This window comes from Tetrahymena thermophila (genome assembly GCF_000189635.1).
Source record: "Tetrahymena thermophila SB210 genomic scaffold scf_8254406, whole genome shotgun sequence".
Taxonomy (NCBI): Eukaryota; Ciliophora; class Oligohymenophorea; order Hymenostomatida; family Tetrahymenidae; genus Tetrahymena; species Tetrahymena thermophila.
In genome coordinates, this window is record NW_002476188.1 from 581,956 (window position 1) to 608,454 (window position 26,499).

Sequence of the window (26,499 nt, forward strand, 5' to 3'; positions counted from 1 at the left end):
GAAAATCTAATTATAAATAAGATAGTCGAGTCTTTTTGTGGAAATCCTTACATTCGATCTGAAAAATAAAAAGCCTATTGAATTTTTTAAAATTTGAGTTATCTTATTTTTATTAATATGTATAAAAGTAAGGTAAAAGAACAAATCTAAAACTTTACAATTAAAGAGATAGATTAGTCATTTTTATTTTTTATTTCTAATTAGTATTTTAAAACAATTTGAATTTCTAAACTAATAAATATTTTGAAAATGAATCATTTTATCTCTTTTATATTATTTTTATCATTTTGTTATTAAGGCTAATTGATAATATGAATGAGCTGTAATGGTGCTTTTTATCTTATTGCATTATTCAATAAGAAGAATCTAAAGATGAGTTTCAGAAAAATACAAATTAAAATAAGATAGATTGAAGATAGAATTTTATAAAAAAAATTTATTAATCACTTTTGAAAGCAAAACAAAAACTTACATTTTTAATTAAAAAGTAATGTATTATTTTAACTTTGAATTTATTTTCAATTATTTACAATATTTAGTTCTTATTAATGCTTATATTTTATATCTAACAAATCAAACCTAACTTAATTATGTAAAATTTAAGTTGCTTAATAAACTAATTATTAAAAACTAAATTAGATTCTTTAAAAAGTTTTTTTAAATGAAAATTATGTATTATTTTAACTTTGAATTTATTTTCAATTATTTACAATATTTAGTTCTTATTAATGCTTATATTTTATATCTAACAAATCAAACCTAACTTAATTATGTAAAATTTAAGTTGCTTAATAAACTAATTATTAAAAACTAAATTAGATTCTTTAAAAAGTTTTTTTAAATGAAAATTAATTTAAAATAAATACTCAATCTATCAAATTATTTGTAAAATATTTAAAAATTTTCTACAATTTATCTAGAAAAGCAATAATTTAATTCAAACCAAAATAAAAAAATGAATACATTTTAATTAAATGCTGATAAAAAGCAAAGAAAGAAATACAAAATATTAATAAGTAAGCCAGAAAAAATTTAAATGATTTATTAAAATAAAGTATTTCAAATTAAATTTCAAAAATTTTATATGTAAGTTAAGTAGGCACAGTGAAAAAACTAATCTCTTTTGAAAGATAAATACTCAGAAATCTTTTCATGTGAATAAAAAATTTTAATTATTTCTTATCCTTTATAATAATATGTAAAATCTTAGCTTTTTTCAAGAAAGCTGCTTCCTTTTTAACCTGCAAATATCAAAATTTATACATTAAAGCTTCTCAAAATCTTACATAAACTTTAAAATAGGTAATTATCTAATATTTCTATTTTCTCAGTTTGATAAAGTATAAATTTGAGGTCATTCCTATTATTATCCATTTTTTTAAAATAAAACTTTTTAGATGAAGCAAAATTATTATTTTATTATTAATTTTTTTAGTTTTTGACTAAATAATAATAATTTTTTTCTGCAAGTCTAAATGTATAGGTGTTAAAAAACAGCTGATTTAAAGAAGTTCTTATAAAATAATGGAAATATTGATTTCTATTCGTTTCAATTATTTAAACTTCTTTTTTAGGAATCTGATATGTAACCTAATCTTAGCACTCATCATCATTTTTTAATGTTCTTAAATTCTAAAAACTTATTTAATTTTATTAAATAGAAATGGCTTTTGATAAATTATTTTATTTACTTTAAATAAATATATTTTTTTGGCAAATTGGTTGTTAAAAAGATTAAATAAAACTAAAATCCACAGAAGAATTTTAATTTTCTTTTATGTACTTTTAAAAAGTATTTTTTTTAAAGCCAAATGAAGCATTATAATTACTTTGATTTTCCATATCTGTAAAAATCGTTTATTTATTTAAATCTGTAATTAAGTGAAACAAAGATTATTCTTTTACAAAATTTCCTTGAGTACTATCACTTTAATTTATAAATTCATCACAAATAATGTTAAATTAATTAGATTTTTAAGATTATTAAGATGATAGATTGTTTTCTGTTGAAAATTGTTGTATTTCTTCAACTTTTTAAGAAAAATTTACATTGATTGTCTAATCTTAGAAGTTTTTTTAGTTATTTAAGATTTAAAGTAATAATTCAATTAATAATTTATTTTTTATTAATACGAACTAATTTGCTTTTATGAGTTTGCTTAATTAGTATATTTAATTGCTTTTTAAATCAATAAATGAGAGGGAAATTTTATCATTAGATTTTATTAAAACTGTTTTAATTAAAGTTTAAAATAACTTTAACTAACTCATTAAAAACTCATTTAAATTCAAATTTTAATTATTTTAATCAATAATTTCATGTGTCCTGTTATTCATTTCAAAATTTTCAAGAGTTATTGATTAATTTGTTTCAATGCAAAAAGCTATTTACATCGAAATATTTTAATTAAATCTGGAATTATATTCTAAGAGTGATTTGTTTTCAATTTTATGGTAATTAAAAATATAGATTAGTCTATCAACTATCCGAAAAGGCATATGAGACATAAACAACTTACTATTCTCTAATAAATTTGTAAGAATTATAGCAGCTGTTTTATACTCTTTCCTAAATATAAGATACTCTGCATAACAAAATTTTATGAACTACCTTACTAAATCTAAAGAAGGTACTTTCAATTAATATGAATAATGTCTACTATAGCTTTAATTTTCAAATTCTTTTTGTAATATTTTATTAACTATTTAATTTCTTTAGCTCTGTACAGAAACTTTTTTAGTGCAACTTAAGCTTAAATCATATTTATTGTAGTTTTTATTCGAAGGTAATATTAAGTTTTTATTGTTCTTATTATTATTTTGATCCTAGTTTTTAGGTGAAAAAAAACTCAATAATTTAGAGTTATTACTTACAAAATGAGAACTATTTGCTAATTGAAAGGTAGAATTAGTTTAACTTTAAATTGCTCTCTCAAACACACTTGTGCCAGGTGAAAATATTTTAAACTAACTATATCCTATAAATTTTTGATGTTAAGATTATTGTTTAGCTTAATCTTCAAGATAAGTTTTAGTGATATTTAAAGACTTATTTTAAATTTTTTAATTTTGTAGATAAATCATTTCTTTATATTTTTTAGTATTCACTTATTTAGAATCTAATAAAAAATTAAATTTATCTTCAATATTTAGCTGATTAATTTATTTTCCTTCATTATTTGTAATTTGCATGGCTTCTTAAAATTTTTATTCAGCTTCGTTACATTAAAATAATCTATAACTACTTTATGAAACTAAACATAAATGCAAAGCTTAAGCACTTTCGCTTGTAGGAAGGAAAGACTAAACTTGAATTAAATCATTTAATAGTTATCTTATTTCTGGCCAAAAATTATAACTCCATTAATCTATTTAATTCTTTTCTAAATTCTCTTAAAAAGCTATCAAACTTATTATATAGTTGTAAATACGTGATTTTAAGCTCTCTATTAACTCAAAAAACTATTTTTATTTTTCCTAATTTTCGTAATATCTATTTAATTATTGAAATTAAAAATTTTAATCATTAATTTCACTATTTAATAAAAATTTGTTTTTTTATTTTTTCTTATTTTAAAATATTTCTTTTGGAATTAGTTGTTATATAGGACTCATAGAAGTGGCTTCAGAATTTCCTTAAATATTTTCATTATTTGCTTACTATTCTAAATTGAAAGCATTGGTTTTTAAATTATTCTATGTTTCAGAAAAAGAAGGATTTTTTTTCTTGAAAGATAAATTAGAAATTTAGGATTCTTAATTATTCATTTTTTTTAATTTTTCAGAGTTGCTTTCATTAAATTAATATAGTGAAAAGATATTCTCAAATAAATAGTTAATGTTGTTATCATTATAGAATTGCTAAATTTCATACTTAGCATACATGATAGCTAGTGAAAAATGCTCTAAAGCTTAGAAATAATGCTATTAATTCAGTAAAATATTTCCTATGTTATTATGAATGATTCCAACAGCTGATTTGTTTTCAAACTTTCTAAAAAAATTTACTTTTTTACTTAATTCTAATAAAGTTTATCCTTAATTATTCACAAAAAAATTTTCAGATGTGTATAAAACGCATTCAAAAAGCTCAAAAAAACTTCTATAGAGAAGTTATGTTTCTTAAGAAAAAAACAATTCATCTGCATTTCTATCAAAATCTTTTATAATTTCAGATATTTCCATCATTTTATTTAACTCATTTATATGAATTAAATCTTTAGTCAAATAAATGAGAGGCTAAGTAATTAAATTTGCTATTTAAAGACCATAATAACTAGATATAAATAGGAATATTAAAGTTAAGACTCCTAAACCGATCTAAATTATCAAAAAAAATTGAGAAGAAAACTGAGTTAATGAATTTGTTTAAGCTTTTAATTCCTCATTAGAAATCATGTTAATTTATAGATAAACGTATTGCAACTACTAGCCCTCTATTTTAGAGTACTTCGAGATATGTTTTGGAATATCATCGTAGCTTATAATTGGATTTATTATCACTTTGTAAAATGAAGAATTCCTATGATAATCAATAATGATATTTTTTTAGCTTAAATCCATCATTTATTAGATGCTTGTATAGTTATTTTGAGTGAGAAAAGTCCATTTATTAAAATTTGAGTTTATTATATCAATGAATTCTTGTGATTAAGTTTTGTTCTACAAATATTTAAGTTCTTCGTTATAAAAATTATCTGTTTATTAGAGAGAAGAATAATTATATTGTTTATTAGAATTATATAAGATTGATAAAGTCCTAGGGTCAATTATATAGTATTATTTGGAAGATTGAATTACATTTTAAAAATAATTTGATATATTTGTAAGCGTAGCTTCTAAACACAATACTTTATAAGTTTGTATATTTTTTGTTGTAGAATTATAATACAGCATTTTTTAGCATCCATATTGTGATAAATAAGGTGTTACTTTCCCTAAAGATACTAGGGGAGGATTCATGAAAAATGAAGTCTAATTTAAATTATTCATATACCAAAATCTGCATCTTGGATCATATCTAAATTTACCTTTGTAGCAGTTAGGATCATCTACGGTAGAAAGAGATGAGTTCATAAAGTTAGAGAAAAGTATGCCATCTTAAGTTGTTGATGAGATAATTTATTAAAATGGAATTCTTGAATAATTACTAAAAGGTAAATTTAATTGGTTTTGATATCCAATTACTCTTAATAATGGACTTAAGTAGCTATAATTTTTTAATATCTCCTGGGCTGAATTCTCTAATTGGTTTACTTCTGTTGCATTCTATTAAAACCTATTTAAATATAAATATATTCAAATAAAAATATGTTTTTTTTACAATTTACAAATGATAATTTCATTAGTAAAAGAAATTCTTCATTTTAAAATTATGTTTAAGCTTTATTGGCTTATATTCTACTCTGAATTATGTAAATTCAATTAATTTATTTAAATAGCAACATAAATTTTTATCAAAAAAAAAGAAATTGATAAGTAGAAGTAAAAATAATAATTATTTATTTATTTATTTTTACTCCCTTATTGTTTGTTAAAAATTATTTTAAATAAGTTTATATTATTAAAAATCAACTAGCTAGAATTTTTATTATTTAAAGAAACAAAATCCATATTAAATATTTTAAATTTAGATTTTATTTGTATATAATAATTTTACCAAGAATTCACCAAGAATTAGTTTTTATTAATCATTTAGACTATTTTTGGATTCTCCGTTTAGTAATAGGTCTTCATAACATTATTAAAGGCATAAATATGGTAAGGATTCCATTGTACTTATCCCTCAATGATTTTCTAGTGAAATGAGTTAATTTGATTTAAATAGATAGGGAATTAATAAATTTCTCTACTCAATCGAAATGAAACAGTATTTATTCTATCAACACTGAAAAATGCTTAAATTTAAAATAGATTATCACAAAATTCATTGATATATTATTTTGAATAGTATAAAGCATAATACAAGCTAGCTATAGAAATTGTAAATATAAGTAATATAGGAGAGATCGATAATAATATTGTCCTTTTATACATTTTATGATAGAAATTTAGTTACAAATTTCTAAAAAACTATGTTCTTTATAAGCACTAATATTAATTATAAAAAATATGTTAATATATTGATTGATTAAAGTGGAATTATACAATTTTTAAAATTACTTAATTAAAATAAATTAAAATGTCAGATTATAAGCTAAATTCATAAATTAACAAATCATAAAATTAAAGTGAATAAAAATAAAAAAAACATTTTTAGGTTAGAAAGATCACTATTTATTTCTTGATTTCTTTTAAAATTTATAATAAATATAAAACATATTAATAATGCAATATAACTTTCACAACAAACAAAATTATAAATTTACTAAACAAATATTTTATAAAATTAAATTTTAAATACATCAATACATATAATAATAACATAATAATAATATCAATATATCTTTTTAAAGCTAGATTTTATTACTAATTGCCAAAAAATAATTAAAATCTTAGAAAATTTTTTTGAAATGAAAAAAATTTAAAAATACCAAATTTATGAAATTATTTGTAAAAAATTAAAATAAATATGGCAAAACATAAATTTAATATAAACTAAAATAAAAACTGAATATTCTTAACTAAAAGTTGATAAGAAGCAAAGAAAGAAATTCTTAAAAAATTATTTTCTAAATTCTAACTTACAACATATAAAAATATAAATAAGTAAACCAAAAAACACTTATATGAAGTAATAATAATTTATAAAAATTAAGTATTTCAAATTAAATTTCAAAAATTTTATATGTAAGTTAAATAGGCACAGTGACAAAACTAATCTCTCTTGAAAGATAAATACTCGGAAATCTTTTCATGTGAATAAAAAATTTTAATTATATCTTGTTCTTTATAACAATATGTAAAATCTTAGCTTTTTTCTAGAAAGCTGCTTCCTTTTTAACCTGCAAGTATCAAAATTTATACATTGAAGCTTCTCAAAATCTTACATAAACTTTAAAATAGGTAATTGTCTAATATTTCTATTTTCTCAGTTTGATAAAGTATAAATTAGAGAGTATTCCTATTATTACAAGTTTTTGAAAAATAAAACTTATTTGATGAAGCAAAATTATTATTTTATTATTAATTTTTTTAGTTTTTTACAAAATAATAATAATTTTTTTCTGCCAGTCTAAATGTATAGGTGCTAAAAAACAGCTAATTTAAAGAATTTCTTATAAAATAATGGAAATATTGATTTCTATTAGTAATAGTTTAAAATTCTTTTTTATGAATCTCTTACGTAACCTAATCTTAGCACTCATCATCACTTTGTAAAGTCCTTAAGTTCTAAAAGCTTATTTAATTTTATGAAATAGAATTTGCTTTTGACAAATTATTTTATTTATTTTAAACAAATATATTTTTTTGGAAAATTGGTTGTTAAGAAGATTAAGTAAAACTAAAATTCACAGAAGAGTTTTAATTTTCTAATATATAATTATGAGGAGTGTTTTTTATTAAGTCAAATGAAGCATTAGAATTGTTTTCCATATCTGTTAAAATTGTTTATTTATTTAATTCTGTTATTAAATGAAATTAAGATTATTCTTTTACAAAATTTCCTTTAGCACAATCAGTTTAATATATATACTCATCACACATAATGTTAAATTAATTTGATTTTGAAGATTATTGAGATTATAGGTGGTTTTCTGATGATTGTATTTCTTCAACTTTTTAAGAATTATTTATGTTAGATGTCTAATCTTAGAAATTTTTTTATTTATTTAAGAATTAAATTAATAATTTATTTTTTATTAATAGAAGCTAATTGGCTTTTATGAGTTTGCTTATTTAGTATATTTAATTGCTTTATAAATCAAAAAAAGAGAGGGATATTTTATCATTAGATTTTACTAAAACTGTTTTAATAATAGTTTAAAATAAATTTAACGAACTCATAAAAAATTCATCTAATTTCAAATTTTAAAAATTTTAATCGAGAATTTCTTGCGTTCTGCTATTCATTTCTAAATCTTCAAAAGTTATTGATTAATTTATTTCTATGCAAAAAGCTATTTATATTGAAATGCTTTAATTAAATCTGGAACTGTATTCAATGAGTGATTTGTTTTCAATTTTATGGTAATTAAATATATACATTAGCCTATCAACTATTCTATAAGGCATATGAGACATAAACAGTTTATTATTCTCTAATAGACTTGTTAAAATTATAGCAGCTGTTTTGTACTATTTCTTAAATATAAGATATTCTGCATAAAAAAATTTTATGAACTACCTTACTAAATCTAAAGATGGTGGTACTTTCAATTAACATGTATAATTTACAATATTTTAATTTTCAAATTCTTTTTGTAATATTTTATTAACTATTTAATATCTTTAACTCATTATGGAAACTCTTTTTTAGTAGTTTTAGCTATTAGAAGAAATTATTTAATTTTTATTGTTCTTATTATTAATTTGATGCTAATTTTTGGATGAAAAAAAATTCTTTTTTGAGTTATTACTGATAATATCTGAACTATTAGCTAATTGAAAAATAGAAATAATTTAACTTTAATTTGTTTTCTCAAATATATTTGTTCCATGTGAATCTACTTTAAACTAACTATATCCTATATACTTTCGATGTAACGATTATTGTTTAGTTTCCTCATCAAGATTAGTTTGAGTGATATTTTAAGATTTATTTTAAATTTTTTAGCTTTATAGATTAATCTTGTTTTTATGCTTTTTAGTATTTATTTATTTAGAATCTATTAAAAAATTAGGTTCATTTTCAAAGTTTAGCTGTTTACTTTATATTCCTTCATTATTTGTAATTTGAATGGCTTCTTAAAAATTTAACACAGCTTCATTACATTAAAATAATCTATAACTGCTTTTTGAAACTAAACATAAATGCAAAGCTTAAGCACTTTCGCTTGTAGGAAGGAAAGACTAAACTTGAATTAAATCATTTAATAGTTATCTTATTTCTGGCCAAAAATTATAACTCCATTAATCTATTTAATTCTTTTCTAAATTCTCTTAAAAAGCTATCAAACTTGCTGTATAATTAAAAATACGTGACTTTAAGCTTTCTAAAAGCTCAAAAAACTATTTTTATTTTTCCTAACTCTCATATTATCTAGGTAATTATTGCAATTTGAATTATTAATCATTATCTTCATTGGTTAAAATAAATTTATTTTTTTATTTTTGGTTATTTTAAAATATTTGTTTTGGCATTTATTATTATGGAGCATAAATAGAAGAAGTTTCAGAAGTTCCTTAAATATTTTCATTACTTGCTTATTTTTCTAAATTGAAGGAATTCATTTTTAAATTATTTTATGTTTCAGAAAAAGAAAGATTTTTTTTCTTGAATGAAAAATTAGAAATTTTTGAAATTTATGATTCCTAATTCTTTATTTTTTAGGATTTTTCAAAGTTAGTTTCATAAAATTAATATAGTGAAAAGATATTATCAAATAAATAGTTAATGTTGTTATCATTATAGAATTGCTAAATTTCATACTTGGCATACATAATAGCTAGTGAGAAATGTTCTAAAGCTTAGAAATAATGCTATTAATTCAGTAAAATATTTCCTATGTTATTATGAATGATTCCAACAGCTGATTTGTTTTCAAATTTTTTAAAAAAATTAACTCTTTTACTTAATTCTAATAAAGTTTGCCCTTAATTATTCACAAAAAAATTTTCAGATGTGTATTAAACACATTCAAAAAGCTCAAAAAAACTTCTATAGAGAAGTTATGTTTCTTAAGAAAAAAACAATTCATCTGCATTTCTATCAAAATCTTTTATAACTTCAGATATTTCCATTATTTTATTTAACTCATTTATCTGAATTAAATCTTTAGTTAAATAAATGATAGGCTATGTAATTAAATTAGCTATTTAAAGGCCATAATAAGTAGATATAAAAAGGAATATTAAGGCCAAGATACCTAAACCGATCTAAATTATCAAAAAAAATTGAGAAGAAAACTCAATTAATGAATTTGTTTAAGCTTTTAATTCTTCATCAGAGATTATGTTAATTTATAAATAAATGTATTGCAGCTATTAGCCCTCTATTTTTGAGTATTTCCTGATATGTTTTGGAATATCATCGTAGCTAATAACTGGATTTATTATCACTTTTTAAAATGAAGAATTTCTATGATAGTCAATAATGATATTTTTTTTGCTTAAATCCATCATTTATTAGATGCTTGTATAGTTATTTTGTGTGAGAAAGGTCCACTTATTAAATTTTGAGTTTATTATATCAAGAAGTTATTGTGATTAAGTTTTGTTCTATAAATATTTAAGTTCTTCATTATAAAAATTATCTGTTTGTTAGAGAGAAGAATAATTATATTGTTTATTAGAATTATATAAGATTGATAAAGTCCTAGGGTCAATTATATAGTATTATTTGGAAGATTGAATAACATTTTAAAAATAATTTGATATATTTGTAAGCATAGCTTCTAAACACTATACTTTATAAGTTTGTATTTGTTTTGTTGTAAAATTATAATACAGCATTTTTTAACATCCGAATTATGATAAATAAGGTGTTACTCTCCCTACAGACACTAGAGGAGGATTCATCAAGAAAGAAGTCTAATTTAAATTATTCATATACCAAAATCTGCATCTTGGATCGTATTTGAATATACCTTTATAACAATTAGGATCATCTACTGTAGAAAGAGATGAGTTCAAAAAGTTAGAGAAAAGTATGCCATCTTAAGTTGTAGATTAGATAATTTATTAATATGGAATTCTTGAATAATTACTAAAAGGTAAATTTAATTGGTTTTGATTTCCAATTGCTCTTAATAAAGGACTTAAGTAGCTACAATTTTTTAATATCTCCTGAGCTGATATCTCCAATTGGTTTATTTCTGTTGCATTCTATTAAAACCTATTTTAATATAAATATATATTGAATAAAAATATGTATTTTTTGCAATTTACTAATTATAATTTCCTTATTCAAAAAAATTCTTTATTTATTATAAGTTAAAGCTTTTTTGGCTTATATTCTATGCTTAGTTATATAAATTCAATTAATTTATTAAGATAACAACATTAATTTTTATCAAAAAGAAATTGATTAGTAGAAGTATAAATAATATTTATTTGTTTTTACACCTTTTATTGTTTGTTAAAAATTATTTTAAATAAATTTATAAAAATCAGTATACTTACTATGATTTTTTACTTTAAGAAGCAAAATTCATTTTAAATATTTTAAATTTAGATATTATTTGCAAATAATAATTTTACCAAGAATTCACTAAGAATTAGTTTTTATTAAATATTTAGACTATTTTTGGATTCTCTGTTTGGTAATAGGTCTTCATAACATTATTAAAGGCATAAATATGGTAAGGATTCGATTTTACTTATCCCTCAATGATTTTCTAGTGAAATGAGTTTATTTGATTTAAATAGATAGGGAATTAATAAATTTCTCTACTCAATCTAAAAGAAACAGCATTTATTCTCTCAGCGCTAAAATTAACTTAAATTTAAAATAGATTATCACAAAATTAATTGATATAATATTTTGAATAGTATACAGCAGTATACTAGCTAGCTATAGAAATCGTAAATATAAGTATAATAGGAGAGATCGATAATAATATGATCGTTTTATACATTCTATGATAGAAATTTAGCTATGAAATTGTAAGAAACCTATGTTATTAATAGAAAAGCACTAAATATTAAATTTATAAGGTATATTAATATATTGATTAATTAAGGAGAATTATCTAATTTTTAAAAATTGATTATAATGCCAAGTAAAAAACCAAATTCTTAAAAAAATATAAAACTAAAGTCAATAAAAATTAAAAAAACATTTTAAGGTTATAAAAAGTATTATTCATTCATTTTTTGATTACTTAGAAAATTTGTAATGGATATAAAAAATCTTAATCATGTTAATTTAACTTTCACAACAAATAAAATTTTAAGTTTACTAAACAACTTTTTTATAAAGTTAAATTTTAGCTACATCATATATATGATTATAGAATCAACATGAAAATATCAATACATTTTAAAGGTAAATTTTATTTATTACTAATTACCAAAAAATTTAAATGATTCTTATTTCAAAAATAAATTTGCCTTCAATGAATGATATTTTTCAAATGAAAAATTTAGTTTTTGTTTGAAGCTATCTTAAAATTTTAAATCAAGTAATATCACTACATACTCTAGAAAGTAGGTAGGCATTCAATTGGTAATATTTGACTTCATCACTTTATCATATTTATATTAATTAAAGATAAATTAAATTTTTAAAAAAATGAAAATTTAAAGCAATTTACAAAAAATTTTAAACATTTCAAATACTAAATAATAAAAATTGAAAGAAAATCATAACTTAAGAGTAAAATAATTATTTAGCGATTTTGAAATATACACTTAGAGAGCAATAAATCTTTTTTTATTAATTAAAAGAAATTTTAAATTAGTTAAAAAAAAGGTATCGAAATAGGTTTTGAACCTTGCAAAGCATAAAAATAAAAAAGTCTTAATCAAAGATTTTATTTTTTGATAAAGAAATCTAAATTTTTAAAACAATTATTTAATATTAAGCTTTAAATTTTTTCATTTATTTAAAAAAAAATTAAAATTATTTATTAAATGCTAAAAAACTAATTATTAAATCTTTGATTAAACATTTTTTTATTATTTTCTTTTATCGTTTGATTCCTACTTTCAATATCTTTTTTTATTTCTTTTATATTTACTTTTATTTTATAAAATAATATTATTTATTATTTAAGTTTTTATTTTCTCCTCATAAAATAATTTTTTTAGGATAGCTAAATGCCAAAATCAAAATGTGAAAGATAAATAAGTATTATTAAATTAAAGATATGATATGATTAATTATAAATAACTAAGTTTGTTGAGTATGTTTTATCAAAAAATTTAAAGAATATGGGAGTTAATTCATTGATCACAGAAAAGGCATTTATAATTTGATTCTCATTAATTGATATTGAAACAATAAAGTAAAACATAAATGTTTTCTTAGCTAGTCATAGGTTAGATAATTGTCTATAAAACATAAGGGTATAGTGCGTCTGTGATTTAGAAGACACTAAAAAGGAAGGAACAAAAATCATCATCAATTCAGTCAACAGTATTTTTAATAAGTACTTAAGCTTTAGTAACAACGAAATAAAAGTAAATTAACTGCAAAAACCTAAACGATTGTTTGGAAATGAAGAGAGGACGAAGATTTTTCAAGCGATAAGAAGGAATAAGTATCTCATAGCATAAAACATTTAAACAAATTCTAATCTCAACCCAATTAATGCTTCTGTTAGAACTGTGTAGAGATTTCTAAACTCTATTGGATTGCATTCAAAGACTGTTCCTTCAAAAACAAGGTTAAGTGATCCAAACATAACAAAAAAATATGATTTTGCTCTCGATTTAGATGAATGGGCAAATGAAGAAATAAGGAAAACTATCTTTTCAGATAAAAGTAAACTTTTTTCAAAGAATTAAGGAAAATTTCTAAGAGCAAAGAGAGAGCAAGTTATAAAAAGTAAATATTTAACTTGACAGAAAAATTTAATGGGGTAGAGAGATCATGGTTTGGGGTATGATCAATTACTATGGTGGAGTTTCATTAGTAAGAATTGATTCACCACTAAATGCTGATGGTTATATTCAAATCTTAGAAAATAACCAACTTTCAAACTTCAATACTGATAAGAATATCTTCTAGAATGACAACTGCCCTTGCCATAAATCAAAGAAGGTTAGAAAATTCTTAGAAAAGCATTGAGACATTATCATGGTCAAATCTCCTGATTTAAATATAATAGAGAACCTCAAGGGTGATTTATTTTATACTAGCTTGTGCTCCTTCTTCTTATTTGTATTCATCTTTATGTTTTTTTAAATATTCAAGCATAAAAGAGAGTCCATTCGTAAAATTATACTATTTTTTAACATTAAGTATGCTACATAATAGGCAACTTGCAATTTATCCAGGTGTTATATATTCAAAAGAATTCTATTTTATTGAATTTTTTTTATTAGTGGAAGAATTATCAAATTTTTATTAATTTTATTACTTTTAATCTTCATTTTGGCCATTGTTTTGTGTAACTTGATTTTAATTAATCTAATATACATCTTGATTTTATTAAATTTAATTCATTTTATTCAAATTAATTATTTTTCCTTTTAATTTTTTTTTATCAAACTTATTAATTTATGTGAATTTTAAATAAATAAAAATATGAACTCTGTTAAATAGATGAATTAAATACAATCATATCAACAATTTAAATATTAAAAATATTTATTAATTAATGTAGACAATTTAATAATAACCATATCAGAAAATATAAATCATAAAAAAATCCAAAATTAAGAATTTTGCCCAATATAAACAGGTGCCCTCGTTAGAGAGGTGCCCAAAGAGGACAGGTTGCACTGTATATCTATAGCAAAACAAAAATTTAATACAAACTAAAATAAAAAAAATGAATACACATTAATTAAAATAAAAGTTGATAAAAAGCAAAGAAAGAAATTCTCAATTAATTGCTTTCTAATTTCAAAATATAAAGATATTAATAAGTAAACCAAAAAATATTTATATGAAGCAATAATAATTGATAAAAATTAAGTATTTCAAATTAATTTTCAAAAATTTTATATGTAAGTTAAATAGGCACATTAAAAAAACTAATCTCTTTTAAAAGATAGATATTAAGAAATCTTTTCATGTGAATAAAAAATTTTAATTATTTCTTGCTCTTTATAACAAAATGTAAAATCTTAGCTTTTTTCTAGAAAGTTGCTTCCTTTTTAACCTGCAAGTATCAAAATTTATACATTGAAGCTTCTCAAAATCTTACATAAACTTTAAAATAGGTAATTGTCTAATATTTCTATTTTCTCAGTTTGATAAAGTATAAATTTAAGAGTATTCCTATTGTTACCCATTTTTGAAAAGTAAAACTTTTTAGATGAAGCAAAATTATTATTTTATTATTAATTTTTTTAGCTTTTTTAAAAATAATAATAATTTTGTTCTGCAAGTCTAAATGTAAAGGTGTTAAAAAACAGCTAATTTAAAGAATCTCTTATAAAATAATGAAAATATTCATTTCTATTAGTTTCAATAGTTTAAACTTCTTTTTTATCAATCTGATATGTAACTTTATCTTAGCACTTATCATCATTTTGAAACGTTCTTAAATTCTAAATAATTATTTAATTTTATGATATAGAATTTGCTTTTGACAAATTATTTTATTTGTTTTAAATAAAAATATTTTTTTGGCAAATTGGTTGTTAGAAAGATTAAGTAATAATAAAATTCACAGAAGAATTTTAATTTTCTTATATTTAATTTTGAGGAGTATTTTTTTTTAAGTCAAATGAAGTATTAGAATTGTTTAGATTTTCCATATCTTATAAGATTACTTATTTATTTAAATCTGTAATTAAGTGATAAAAAGATTATTCTTTCAAAAGATTTCCTCTATTAAAATCTTTTTAGTTTATAAATTCATCACAAATAATGTCAAATTAATTGGATTCTGAAGATGATAGGTTGTTGCTGGTTGATAATTCTTTTATTTCATCAATTATTTAAGAAAAATTTATGTTGAATGTTTAATCTTTAAAATTTTTTTTGTTTTTAAAGATCTAAAGTAATAATTGAGTAAATAATTTATTTTTTATTAATAGAAGCTAACTTGCTTTTATTAGTTTACTTAATTAGTATATTTAATTGCTTTATAAATTAATAAAAGAGAGGGAAATTTTATCATTAGATTTTATTAAAACTGTTTTAATTAATGTTTAAAATAACTTTAACTAACTCATAAAAAATTCATTTTAATTTAAATTTTAAATATTTTAATCGAGATTTTCTTGCGTTCTGTTATTCATTTCGAAATCTTCAAGAGTTATTGATTAATTATTTTCAATACTAAAAGCTATTTACATGGAAATATTTTAATTAAATCTGGAACTATATTCAAGGAGTGATTTGTTTTCAATTTTATGGTAATTAAATATATATATTAGCCTATCAACTATTCTATAAGGCATATGAGACATAAACCATTTACTATCCTCTAATAAATTAGTAAGAATTATAGCAGCTGTTTTATACTATTACCTAAACATAAGATACTCTGCATAACAAAATTTTATGAATTACATTACTAAATCTAGAGAAGGTACTTTCAATTGATATGTATAATTATTAAAACTTTAATTTTCAATTTCTTTTTGTAATATTCTGTTAACTATTTAATATCTTTCACTCTGTACAGAAATTCTTTTACTGCAGCTTAAGCTTTAATCCAAATTATTATAGTTGTTTTTATTTGAAAATAATTTTAAGTTTTTATTGTTCATACTATTGGTTTAATGTTAGTTTTTAGATGAAAAAAAATTAAATTTTGAGTTATTACTTACAAAATCAGGACTATTAGCTGATAGAAAGTTAGAAATATTTTAATTTTAATTTATTTTCTCAAACTTATTAGTTCCAGGTGATTATTCTATTTTAGAATAATTCTATCCTATAAAATTTAATTGCTTAAATTACTGTTTAGCTAACTCTTCAAGTTCCATTTGTGTGAAATTTTCTTCCTTATTTTAAATTTTTTAGTTTTATAGATAAATCTTGTCTTTATGCTTTTTAGTATTTACTTATTTAGAATCTAATAAAGAATTAGGTTCATTTTCTAAATTTAGCTGTTTACTTTATTTTCTTTCCTTATTTATAATCTGCATGGCTTCTTAATATTTTTACTCAGCTTCGTTATATTAAAATAATCTATAACTACTTTTTGAAACTAAACATAAATGCAAAGCTTAAGCACTTTCGCTTGTAGGAAGGAAAGACTAAACTTGAATTAAATCATTTAATAGTTATCTTATTTCTGGCCAAAAATTATAACTCCTTAAATCTATTTAATTCTTTTCTAAATTCTCTTAGAAAGCTATCAAGCTTATTATATAATTGTAAATACGTGACTTTAAGCTTTCTATTAAATCAAAAAACTATTTTTATTTTTCCTAATTTTCGTAATATCTATTTAATTATTGAAATTAAAAATTTTAATCATTAATTTCATTAGTTAAAAAAAGTTTATTTTTTTATCTATTTTAAAATTTTTCTTTTGGTATCAATTATTATGGAGTACTCACAGAAAAGGCTTCAGAATTTCTTTAAAAATATTAATTACTTGGTGACTATTCATAATTGAAAGCATTGATTTTTGAATGATTCTTTGTTTGAGAAATAGAAGAATTTCTTTTCTTGATAGAAAAATTAGAAATTTTTGAAATTTAGCATTCTTAATGATTCATTTTTTTGTATTTTTCAGAGTTGGTTTCATTAAATTAATATAGTGAAAAGATATTCTCAAATAAATAGTTAATGTTGTTATCATTATAAAATTGCTAAATTTCATACTTGGCATACATGACAGCTAGTGAGAAATGTTCTAAAGCTTAGAAATAATGCTATTAATTCAGTAAAATATTTCCTATGTTATTATGAATGATTCCAACAGCTGATTTGTTTTCAAACTTTCTAAAAAAATTTACTTTTTTACTTAATTCTAATAAAGTTTGTCCTTAATTATTCACAAAAAAATTTTCAGATGTGTATTAAACGCATTCAAAAAGCTCAAAAAAACTTCTATAAAGTAGTTATGTTTCTAAAGAAAGAAATAATTCATCTGAATTTCTATCCAAGTCTTTTATAACTTCAGATATTTCCATCATTTTATTTAACTCATTGATATCAATTAAAACTTTAGTCAAGTAAATAAGAGGCTAAGTAATTAAATTGGCTATTTAAAGAGCATAATAGGCTGATATAAATAAAAATATTATGGCCAAGACACCTAAACCAATCTAAATTATCAAAAAAAATTGAGAAGAAAATTAAATCAATTAATTTGTTTAAGCTTTTAAATCCTCATCAGAAATCATATTAATTTATAGATAAGCATATTGCAATTATTAACCCTCTATTTTAGAGTACTTACTGATATGTTTTGGAATATCATCGTAGCTTATAACTGGATTTATAATCACTTTGTAAATTGAAGAGTTCCTATTATAATCAATAATGATATTTTTTTTGCATAAATCTATCATTTATTAGATGCTTGTATAGTTATTTTGAGTGAGAAATGTCCATTTGTTAAAATTTTAGTTTATTATATTAAAAAGTTATTATGATTAAGTTTTGTTCTACAAATATTAAAGTTCTTCATTATAAAAATTATCTGTTTGTTAGAGAGAAGAATAATTATATTCTTTTTTAGAATTATATAAGATTGACAAAGTCCTAGGATCAATTATATAGTATTATTTGGAAGATTGAATAACATTTTCAAAATAATTTGATATATTTGTAAGCATAGCTTCTAAGCACTATACTTTATAAGTTTGTATTTTTTTTGTTGTAGAATTATAATACAGCATTTTTTAACATCCGAATTGTGATAAATAAGGTGTTACTCTCCCTACGGATACCAGAGGAGGATTCATCAAGAAAGAAGTCTAATTTAAATTATTCATATACCAAAATCTGCATCTTGGATCGTATTTGAATATACCTTTATAACAATTAGGATCATCTACTGTAGAAAGAGATGAGTTCAAAAAGTTAGAGAAAAGTATGCCATCTTAAGTTGTAGATTAGATAATTTATTAATATGGAATTCTTGAATAATTACTAAAAGGTAAATTTAATTGGTTTTGATATCCAATTGCTCTTAATAAAGGACTTAAGTAGCTACAATTTTTTAATATTTCATCAGCTAATGTCTCTAATTGATTTACTTCCGTTGCATTCTATTGAAACCTATTTAAATAAAGAATATTATCAAAAAAATATGTTTCTTTTACAATTTATTAATGATAATTTCATTATTCAAAGAAATTCTTCATTTAAATTAAGTTAAAAGTTTTATTAGCTTATTCTCTACTGTTTATTATGTAAATTCAATTAATTTATTTAGATAATAACACTAATTTATCAAAAAAGAAATTGATAAGTAGAAGTAATAATAATATTTATTTATTTTTACCCTTTTTTGTTTGCTAAAAATAATTTTAAAAAAGTTTATAAAAATAACCAAACTATGATTTTTTTATTTTAAGAAACAAAATTTATTTTAAATATTTTAAATTTATATTTTGTTAGTATAAATAAGTTAATGATTTTACCAAGAATTCACTAAGAATTAGTTTTCGTTAATCATTTAGATTATTTTTGGATTCTCTGTTTAGTAATAGGTCTTCATAACATTATTAATAGCATAAATATGGTAAGGATTCCATTTTACTTATCCCTCAATGATTTTCTAGTGAAATGAGTTTATTTAATTTAAATAGATAGGGAATTAATAAATTTCTCTACTCAATCGAAAAGAAACAGCATTTATTGTTATAGCGCTAAAATTAACTTAAATTTAAAATAGATTATCACAAAATTAATTGATAATTTATTTTGAATAGTATAAAGCAGTATATTAGCTAGCTATAGAAAACGTAAATATAAGTATTATAGGAAAGATCGATAATAATATTATCCTTAAATACATTGTATGATAGAAATTTAGCTTCAAATTTGTAAAAATTTATGCTCTTAATAGAATAGGACAATATATTAATTTTAGAAAATATGTTAATATATTAATTAAAGCCAAATTAACCAATTATAAAAAATTTATTAATAAAAATACATTAATTATAATATCATATCATATCTAAAGCTAAATTCTTTAATAAACAAAAATACAAAAGTAAATTATAAATATAAATTGAAAAAAAATTAAAAAATAACATTTTTAGGTTTAATGGCAATTATTTATTTCTTGATTAATTGGAAAATTTATAATTAGTATAAAAATTTTAATAATGTGTAAATCAAATATTTTTAACAATAAATTTTAGAAACAAATGCTGGATACATTACAATATATAAAAATAAGTAAATTAAGCAATCAGAGTGAAAAAAATAATCTCTCTTGAAAGATAAATCCTTAAAAACATTTTAATGTAAGTTAAAAAATTTTAATAATTTCATGTACTTTATAATAAATGATTTGCAAATTCTTACTTTTTTCGAGAAACCTATTTCCTTTTTAATCTGAATATTTAGAATTTAAATACCAAAATTTAAAAAAATCTCATATAAACTTCAAAATAAAAGATAAATAATTATCCTACATTTTTATTTTCTCAGTTTAATAAAGTATAAATTTGAGTGCATTTCTATTATTATTATTTATTATTATTAATTAATTAATTAATTATGGGCTTATTAAATGTCGTTGATGAAGCAAAACTTTTTAATTTTTTTATTCTTATTAAATTCCCTTTCAGAATCAGATATGTAACTATATCTTTGCATTCATAGTCAACTTGAAACTTTCTTTTATTTTAAAAATGATTAAATTTTTGAAAGGAGATCTTGTTTTTTTCTTTTTTTTTGACACCACATTATTCATTTAAAATAGAATAGTAGAAGTAAAAATTTTAGATAGTTATTTATTTATTTTTATGTCCTTTTATTATTGTTAAAAATTACAAATTTCATATGATCCTAAAAAATCACAATAATTTATATTTGTTTTTCATAAATAAAATTCATTTTAGCTACATTTAAATAAATATTTTATTAATAAGTTCATGAATTTTATCAAGTTTTGTGTAAGAATAAGTTTTATTAATTATTTAGACTGTTTTTTAATCCTTCTTTTAATATTAGGTCTTCATAGTATTGTTAAAAAAGTATAAATATGGTAAGGATTCAAATTTATGTGTCCCTCTATGATTTTATAGTGAATTGAGTTAATTAAATTTAAATAGATATGGAATTTATAAACTACTCTACTTAATCGAAATGAAATAATGTTTTTACTCTTTAACACTAAAAGAAACTCAAATTTAAAATAAGTTAAAAGAAAATGTTTTCATATATTATTTAGTTTTGTATAAAGCAACATTCTAGCTAACTATAGATGTATTAAATATGATCAATATATGAGAGATCGATAATCATCTTATCTTTTTATGTTTTTTATAAAAGTCATTTATCTATCAATTTGTAAAATATATATATAATTTACTTTATTTCACTCAATATTTTCTTTATTTAAATAAGTTATTGTAAATCAGCATAAATTTAAAAAATCTGCTTATTAAATTATGCCTTATTTTGCTTTTCTTTTCTTATTTTATACTTTAACTTTAAATAAAAAAATATATATAAGAAATTTAATAAAAATTAATTAAGGAAAAAACAATCAATATTGATAGATTAAAAAGATTAACCAAAAAATTATTTATTTCTTGATTTTTTTGCAGTTGTTAATTTATATAAAAAATTTTAAGATGATAATTTAATAAGAAAGAAAGATAAAAATTTAATAATAAAAATATTTTAAGAAATAAATAAAATTTTTATAAAATTGAATTTTAACTACAATATTTATGCATTCATAAAAAAATCAATTCAAATATTTATTCAAAAGTTTTAGATAAATGAGAGATAAGCATAATGCGAATATTAATCTCTTTTGAAAGATAGATATTATAATGTTTTTTCATAGCAGTAAAATATTTTGATAATTTCTTAATTTTCGAAGTTAAAAGTTTAGTCTTCATACTATTCAAGAAAATTATTTCTTTTTTATTGTGCAATTACCAGAATTTGTACATTGAATACACGTAAAGTTTAGCATAGGCTATAAAATAGATAATTATTTCTTACTTCTATTTATTATGTTTAATAAATTATAAATTTGAGAGAATTTCTCATAATATTTATAAATTCCTATTTAAGTTTATTATTTGAGCATAATTATTTATTTGAAACTTCATAATTATTTTAATTTAATTTGGTAAAATAATAATTATTTTCAGCATACCTAAATGTATATAAATTTTTAAATAGTTAATTTAGTGAAATTCTAACGAAATTATGAAATAATTCATTCCTGCTCAACTTAACTTCTAATAAATTTTCATTCTTATCAGTAAAACCAATTTGATTTTTTTTATTTAAATTATCAGTTGTATCAAATTTTTCAAATTTATTTTTATCTAAATTAAATATTTTTTATTTTAAATTATTATCAGAATTAATTGAAGAATGTTTTTAACTATTTATTATGTTTTAATCTTCTATTATTTAATCATTAAAATTGTGTTAATTTTATTTTAAATTAAGCTTTTAAAATGATAAAAAATTCTTTTATTTGTTTAAATTTGTCATTAAATGAAACAAAGTTTCCTATTTACAATCATTTTCAATAGCCGTTTTGCTTTAATCTAAATAATATTCATCACAAATTTAATCTTACTGATTAGATTCTGAAAATTAATCTAATGGTAAGCTATCTTCAGTTTTATTTTGCTAAGTTACTTTAGAATTTTAAGAAAAATCTAAGTTATTAAATTAGATTTAAATATTTTTTTATGAACATTCATAAACTAGATTCAATATTTCAATCAAGACATTTTTTTTAAGTTAAGAAAGCTAATTTGCTTTGATTAGCTGAGTTAATTAAAATATTTAGCTATTTTACATATCAATCAGTGACAAAGACATTTAGTCATTCTGTTTAATTAATATTTATTTTAACAAAGATTAAAATAATTATAATTGTTTATTTAGAAATTTGCTTAAATTTAAATTTTTAATTTCTAAGCAATTATCTTTATCTGTATTTTTTTAATTCTCATCAATTTTTTCTATTTAAGTCTTTTCTATACAAAAAGCAATTTAAATAGAAGTATTCCTATTGAATCTTTAGTAATACTAAAGAAGATAGTTGCAATTAATTTTATGGAAGTTAAAAATTTAAACCAATTTATCCACAATTTTGAAAGGCAAATGGGACACAAACATTTTACTGCTTTCTAAAAGGTGTGTAAGTAATTCAGCAGCGTCTCTATATTATTTCCTAAAAATTAGGTATTCGGCATAGTAAAATTTAAAGAATAGACAAATGAAATCTAGATTAACATTTTATTGGTAATTTGGGTAATTCTTTTTCCTTAAACTTTCAAGATCTTTTTATAATATTTAGTTAATTATTTTATTCCTTGATGCTAAATTTAAAGCTTTATTACTGTTCATGTTTAAGTCTTTTATAAGTTTTTACTCACTTGGGTTTGAATCAAATGTTTAATTTTTACTACGGGTATTACTACATATTTGATTTTATGTCTTATTTGAACAAAAGTTAAACCTCGAATTTAATGCTGAGTAACTAGAGCTTTTAGTTAGAGGGTCATTAGCTTAATTTTAAATATTAATAGGTTTCTCAATTATCTAATTTACTAATGATTCTGGCTTAGTAATATTTTGCTAACTTGGGTAATTTTGATCTTGTTGTTAAATATTTTGGAATTCTAAATTTATTTATGATAGATTTCTTATCTTGTTTTTGAATAATACTTTGAATAATGTTTATTGTTCTGAAGACTTTTTTCGCACATTTAATTATAAAATATTTCTTTCCTAATATTCTTTTTATTTTTTTAAATCAATTATAATTGCTTTTGCTTCTTTAAATTTTTACTCAGCTTCATCGAATTCAAAAGATCTAAATTGACTTTTAGATATTAAGCATAAACTGAGAACTTGAGAGCTTTCACTTTAGGGTAGAAAATTTTATATTTTTATTAAATCATTAACAAGAAATTGAATTTCAGGCCAAAAGTTAAAATGGCTCGAATTAATATTTTATTTTTCTAAATTCTCTTAAAAAGCAATCAATGTAATTATGTAATTATGCATACGTGACTTTAAGCTTTCAATTAAATCTAAGAGAGCATTTTACTTTTCTAAAATATGAAGCTAATTATCATACAATTAGCCTTGAATAACTTAAATACTGCATCTCTTTTTTTGTTCAACTATATTCTGTTTGTCTTCTTTATTTTAATACTTGGATTTAGTTCTGGTTTGTTAGATTCTTTATGTAAATTAATTACTAATTTATCTATCTTGTACTAATTGATTGCTATTTAAAGTATAGTTTGGAGATATAAAACTATTTTGTTTGTCTTATAAGATAGAAACATTTGAAAATTTATGCTCTTAAAGGTTAGTTTAATTTTAAATTTCTGTATTACCTTCTTCAAAAGAATAAAGCTAAAAGATATTTTCAAATTTATATTAAATATTATTCTCAATATAAAATTGCTGGATTTCATACTTAGCATGCATAATAGCAAGTGAAAAATGTTCTAAAGCTTAGAAATAATGCTCTTAATTCAATAAAATAATTCCTATATTGTTGTGAATAATCCCTACAGCAGAGTTATTTTGAAACTTTGAAAAAAAACTTACTCTTTTACTCAAATCAACCAGAGTTTGTCCTTCATTACTAATAAAAAAATTATCAGACGTATATAGAACACATTCAAAAAGTTCAAAAAAACTTCTATAAAGAAGCTGTGTTTCTAAAGAGAGAAATAGTTTATCTGCATTTTTATCAAAATCTTTTATAATTTCAGATATTTCAACAATTTTATTTAACTAACTAATGCGATTTAAATCTTAAGTTAAACAAATGAGAGGTTAAGTTATTAAATTTGTTATCTAACGAGCATAGTAAGCAGATATAAATAGAAATATAATACCTAGAATACCAAGAAGTATTTGAATTATCAAAAATAATTTAGAAGAAAATTCAATTAATTAGTTAGTTTAAGCCTTTAATTCTTCATCAGATATCAAATTAATTTGTAGATAGACATATTACAACTACTAACCTTGACTATTTGTATATTTGCTGATATGCTTTGGAATATCATCATAGCCAATAACTGGGTTAATAATTACTTTGTATATCGATGAGTTTCTGTTATAGTCTAAAATGATATTATTTTTACTTAAATCTATCATTTGCAGAATGCTTGTATAGTTATTTTATATCAAAAAAGTCCATTTACTAAAGTGTGAGTTTATCACATCAAGTAGATTTTAGGATGAAACTTTGTCTTACGAATATTAAATTTCAATATTGTAAAAATTATCTGTCCAATTTAAAGTGGAATGGTTATATTATTTTCTAGAATTATATAAGATTTATAAAGTCCTTGGATCTATTATATAGTACTGTTTCGAAGATTGAATAACATTTTCAAAATAGCTGTATAAATTGCTAAGCATAGCTTCAATGCATTATACTTTATATATTTCAATAGTATTTGTTGTCGTATTATAAAATAACATTTTCTGACATCCATGCTGTGACAAATAAGGTGTTGTCATTCCCTAAGAAATTTATGGTGGATTCATAAAAAAAGAAGTCTAGTTTACATCAGTCATATACCAAAATCTACACCTTGGATCATATATAAATCTACCAAAATGACAATTTTAATCATCAACAGATGAAAGAGATGAATTGAAAAAGTTAGAGAAGAGTATTCCATCTTAAGATGATGATTATAATATCTATTTAAATGGAATTCTTTAATAATTAGCAATAGTTTGATTTATTTGGTTATAATATCCTATAGAGTTGAGTAATGGGCTTAAATAACTAGAATTTTTTAATATTTCCTAAGCTAATAGTTCTAATTAGCTTATTTCTGTTGCATTCTGTTGAAACCTATTTAAATATAAAAACTATTTTAAACTATTGCTTTCACTATGTCTTATCAATTGATATCTAATTTGATTTATTTATTTTCTTTGAATAGGTAATTGAAAACTCTATGAAGAAAATAAGTAAAAATTCTTTACATAAATGAATATTAAATATTATATTCAGTTTTTTATGATTTAGTTAGTTTCTGACAGACTTAAAAACAAACTGTAAGATTTGTTAATTTTTTTCTAATCAAGTATTTCCTTAAAATATGCTTACAATAAATATAAAAAGATATTAAAATTTAGTAAATATCAGAAATCATTTAGTTCTCCTACTTATTATTTGTTAAAAACATAAATAAACAAATGTAATGATTCCAAAAAAATACTATTTAAACTTCATTTATTTTTCGTATCATCTTTAGATACTTTGAAATGTAAAAAATAGTTTTAATTTTACAAAATTTCTTTAAAAAATAATAATTTACCAACTATTTACTAAGTATGGATTTTTTTATATCATTTAAACAATAGTTGGATCTTCTTGTCGATAAAATGTACGCATAATATTACTAAGAGCTTATTAATGCTTTTTATTTATCATGACTTTACCCTCAATAATCTTTTGATGAAATGAATTTATCAATTAAAGATTTACAGGGAAATTGTATACTTCTCTACTTAATCTAAGAGAGACAACATTAGTAGACATAGAGCTAAAATATATTTTATCTTAAAATAGATTATTGCAAAACTCATTGATGAATAATTTTGTATAATGCAGGGCTATATATTAAGTAACTATAGAAATCATAAATGTTAGTAAAATAGGTGTTATA

The 26,499-nt window shown here is 20.5% G+C and overlaps 7 protein-coding genes across 7 annotated transcripts; 1 reads left to right on the plus strand and 6 right to left on the minus strand. All coding sequences in view use genetic code 6, as the record gives it.

Moving 5' to 3' along the window:
- Positions 1-2,479: 2,479 nt before the first annotated feature.
- TTHERM_00247020 (transmembrane protein, putative) lies at positions 2,480-5,773 on the minus strand (the record flags this gene model as incomplete). Its single annotated transcript, XM_001023831.2, has 4 exons — positions 2,480-2,525; positions 2,612-5,099; positions 5,188-5,278; positions 5,660-5,773. 4 exons carry the CDS (start codon positions 5,771-5,773, stop codon positions 2,480-2,482), a joined length of 2,739 nt encoding a protein of 912 aa, XP_001023831.2.
- Positions 5,774-8,396: 2,623 nt separating this feature from the next.
- Positions 8,397-9,843, minus strand: TTHERM_00247030 (tetratricopeptide repeat protein; the record flags this gene model as incomplete). Its single annotated transcript, XM_001023832.2, has 2 exons — positions 8,397-8,428; positions 8,520-9,843. The coding sequence occupies 2 exons, from the start codon at positions 9,841-9,843 to the stop codon at positions 8,397-8,399; spliced, it is 1,356 nt and encodes a 451-aa protein (XP_001023832.2).
- A 448-nt stretch (positions 9,844-10,291) lies between these two features.
- TTHERM_000247039 (hypothetical protein) lies at positions 10,292-11,255 on the minus strand (the record flags this gene model as incomplete). The annotated part of the gene is made up of 3 exons (XM_012799942.1): positions 10,292-10,320; positions 10,563-10,936; positions 11,224-11,255. The coding sequence occupies 3 exons, from the start codon at positions 11,253-11,255 to the stop codon at positions 10,292-10,294; spliced, it is 435 nt and encodes a 144-aa protein (XP_012655396.1).
- A 1,805-nt stretch (positions 11,256-13,060) lies between these two features.
- On the plus strand, positions 13,061-13,834 carry TTHERM_00247040 (DDE family endonuclease; the record flags this gene model as incomplete). Its single annotated transcript, XM_001023833.2, has 1 exon — positions 13,061-13,834. The coding sequence occupies one exon, from the start codon at positions 13,061-13,063 to the stop codon at positions 13,832-13,834; it is 774 nt and encodes a 257-aa protein (XP_001023833.2).
- A 2,268-nt stretch (positions 13,835-16,102) lies between these two features.
- Positions 16,103-19,346, minus strand: TTHERM_00247050 (tetratricopeptide repeat protein; the record flags this gene model as incomplete). The annotated part of the gene is made up of 3 exons (XM_001023834.2): positions 16,103-16,148; positions 16,235-18,904; positions 19,270-19,346. The coding sequence occupies 3 exons, from the start codon at positions 19,344-19,346 to the stop codon at positions 16,103-16,105; spliced, it is 2,793 nt and encodes a 930-aa protein (XP_001023834.2).
- A 1,348-nt stretch (positions 19,347-20,694) lies between these two features.
- Positions 20,695-21,109, minus strand: TTHERM_000247059 (hypothetical protein; the record flags this gene model as incomplete). The annotated part of the gene is made up of 2 exons (XM_012799943.1): positions 20,695-20,875; positions 20,937-21,109. 2 exons carry the CDS (start codon positions 21,107-21,109, stop codon positions 20,695-20,697), a joined length of 354 nt encoding a protein of 117 aa, XP_012655397.1.
- Positions 21,110-24,581: 3,472 nt separating this feature from the next.
- TTHERM_00247060 (tetratricopeptide repeat protein) lies at positions 24,582-26,474 on the minus strand (the record flags this gene model as incomplete). Its single annotated transcript, XM_001023835.2, has 3 exons — positions 24,582-24,661; positions 24,712-25,679; positions 26,149-26,474. The coding sequence occupies 3 exons, from the start codon at positions 26,472-26,474 to the stop codon at positions 24,582-24,584; spliced, it is 1,374 nt and encodes a 457-aa protein (XP_001023835.2).
- Between the last annotated feature and the right edge of the window lie 25 nt (positions 26,475-26,499).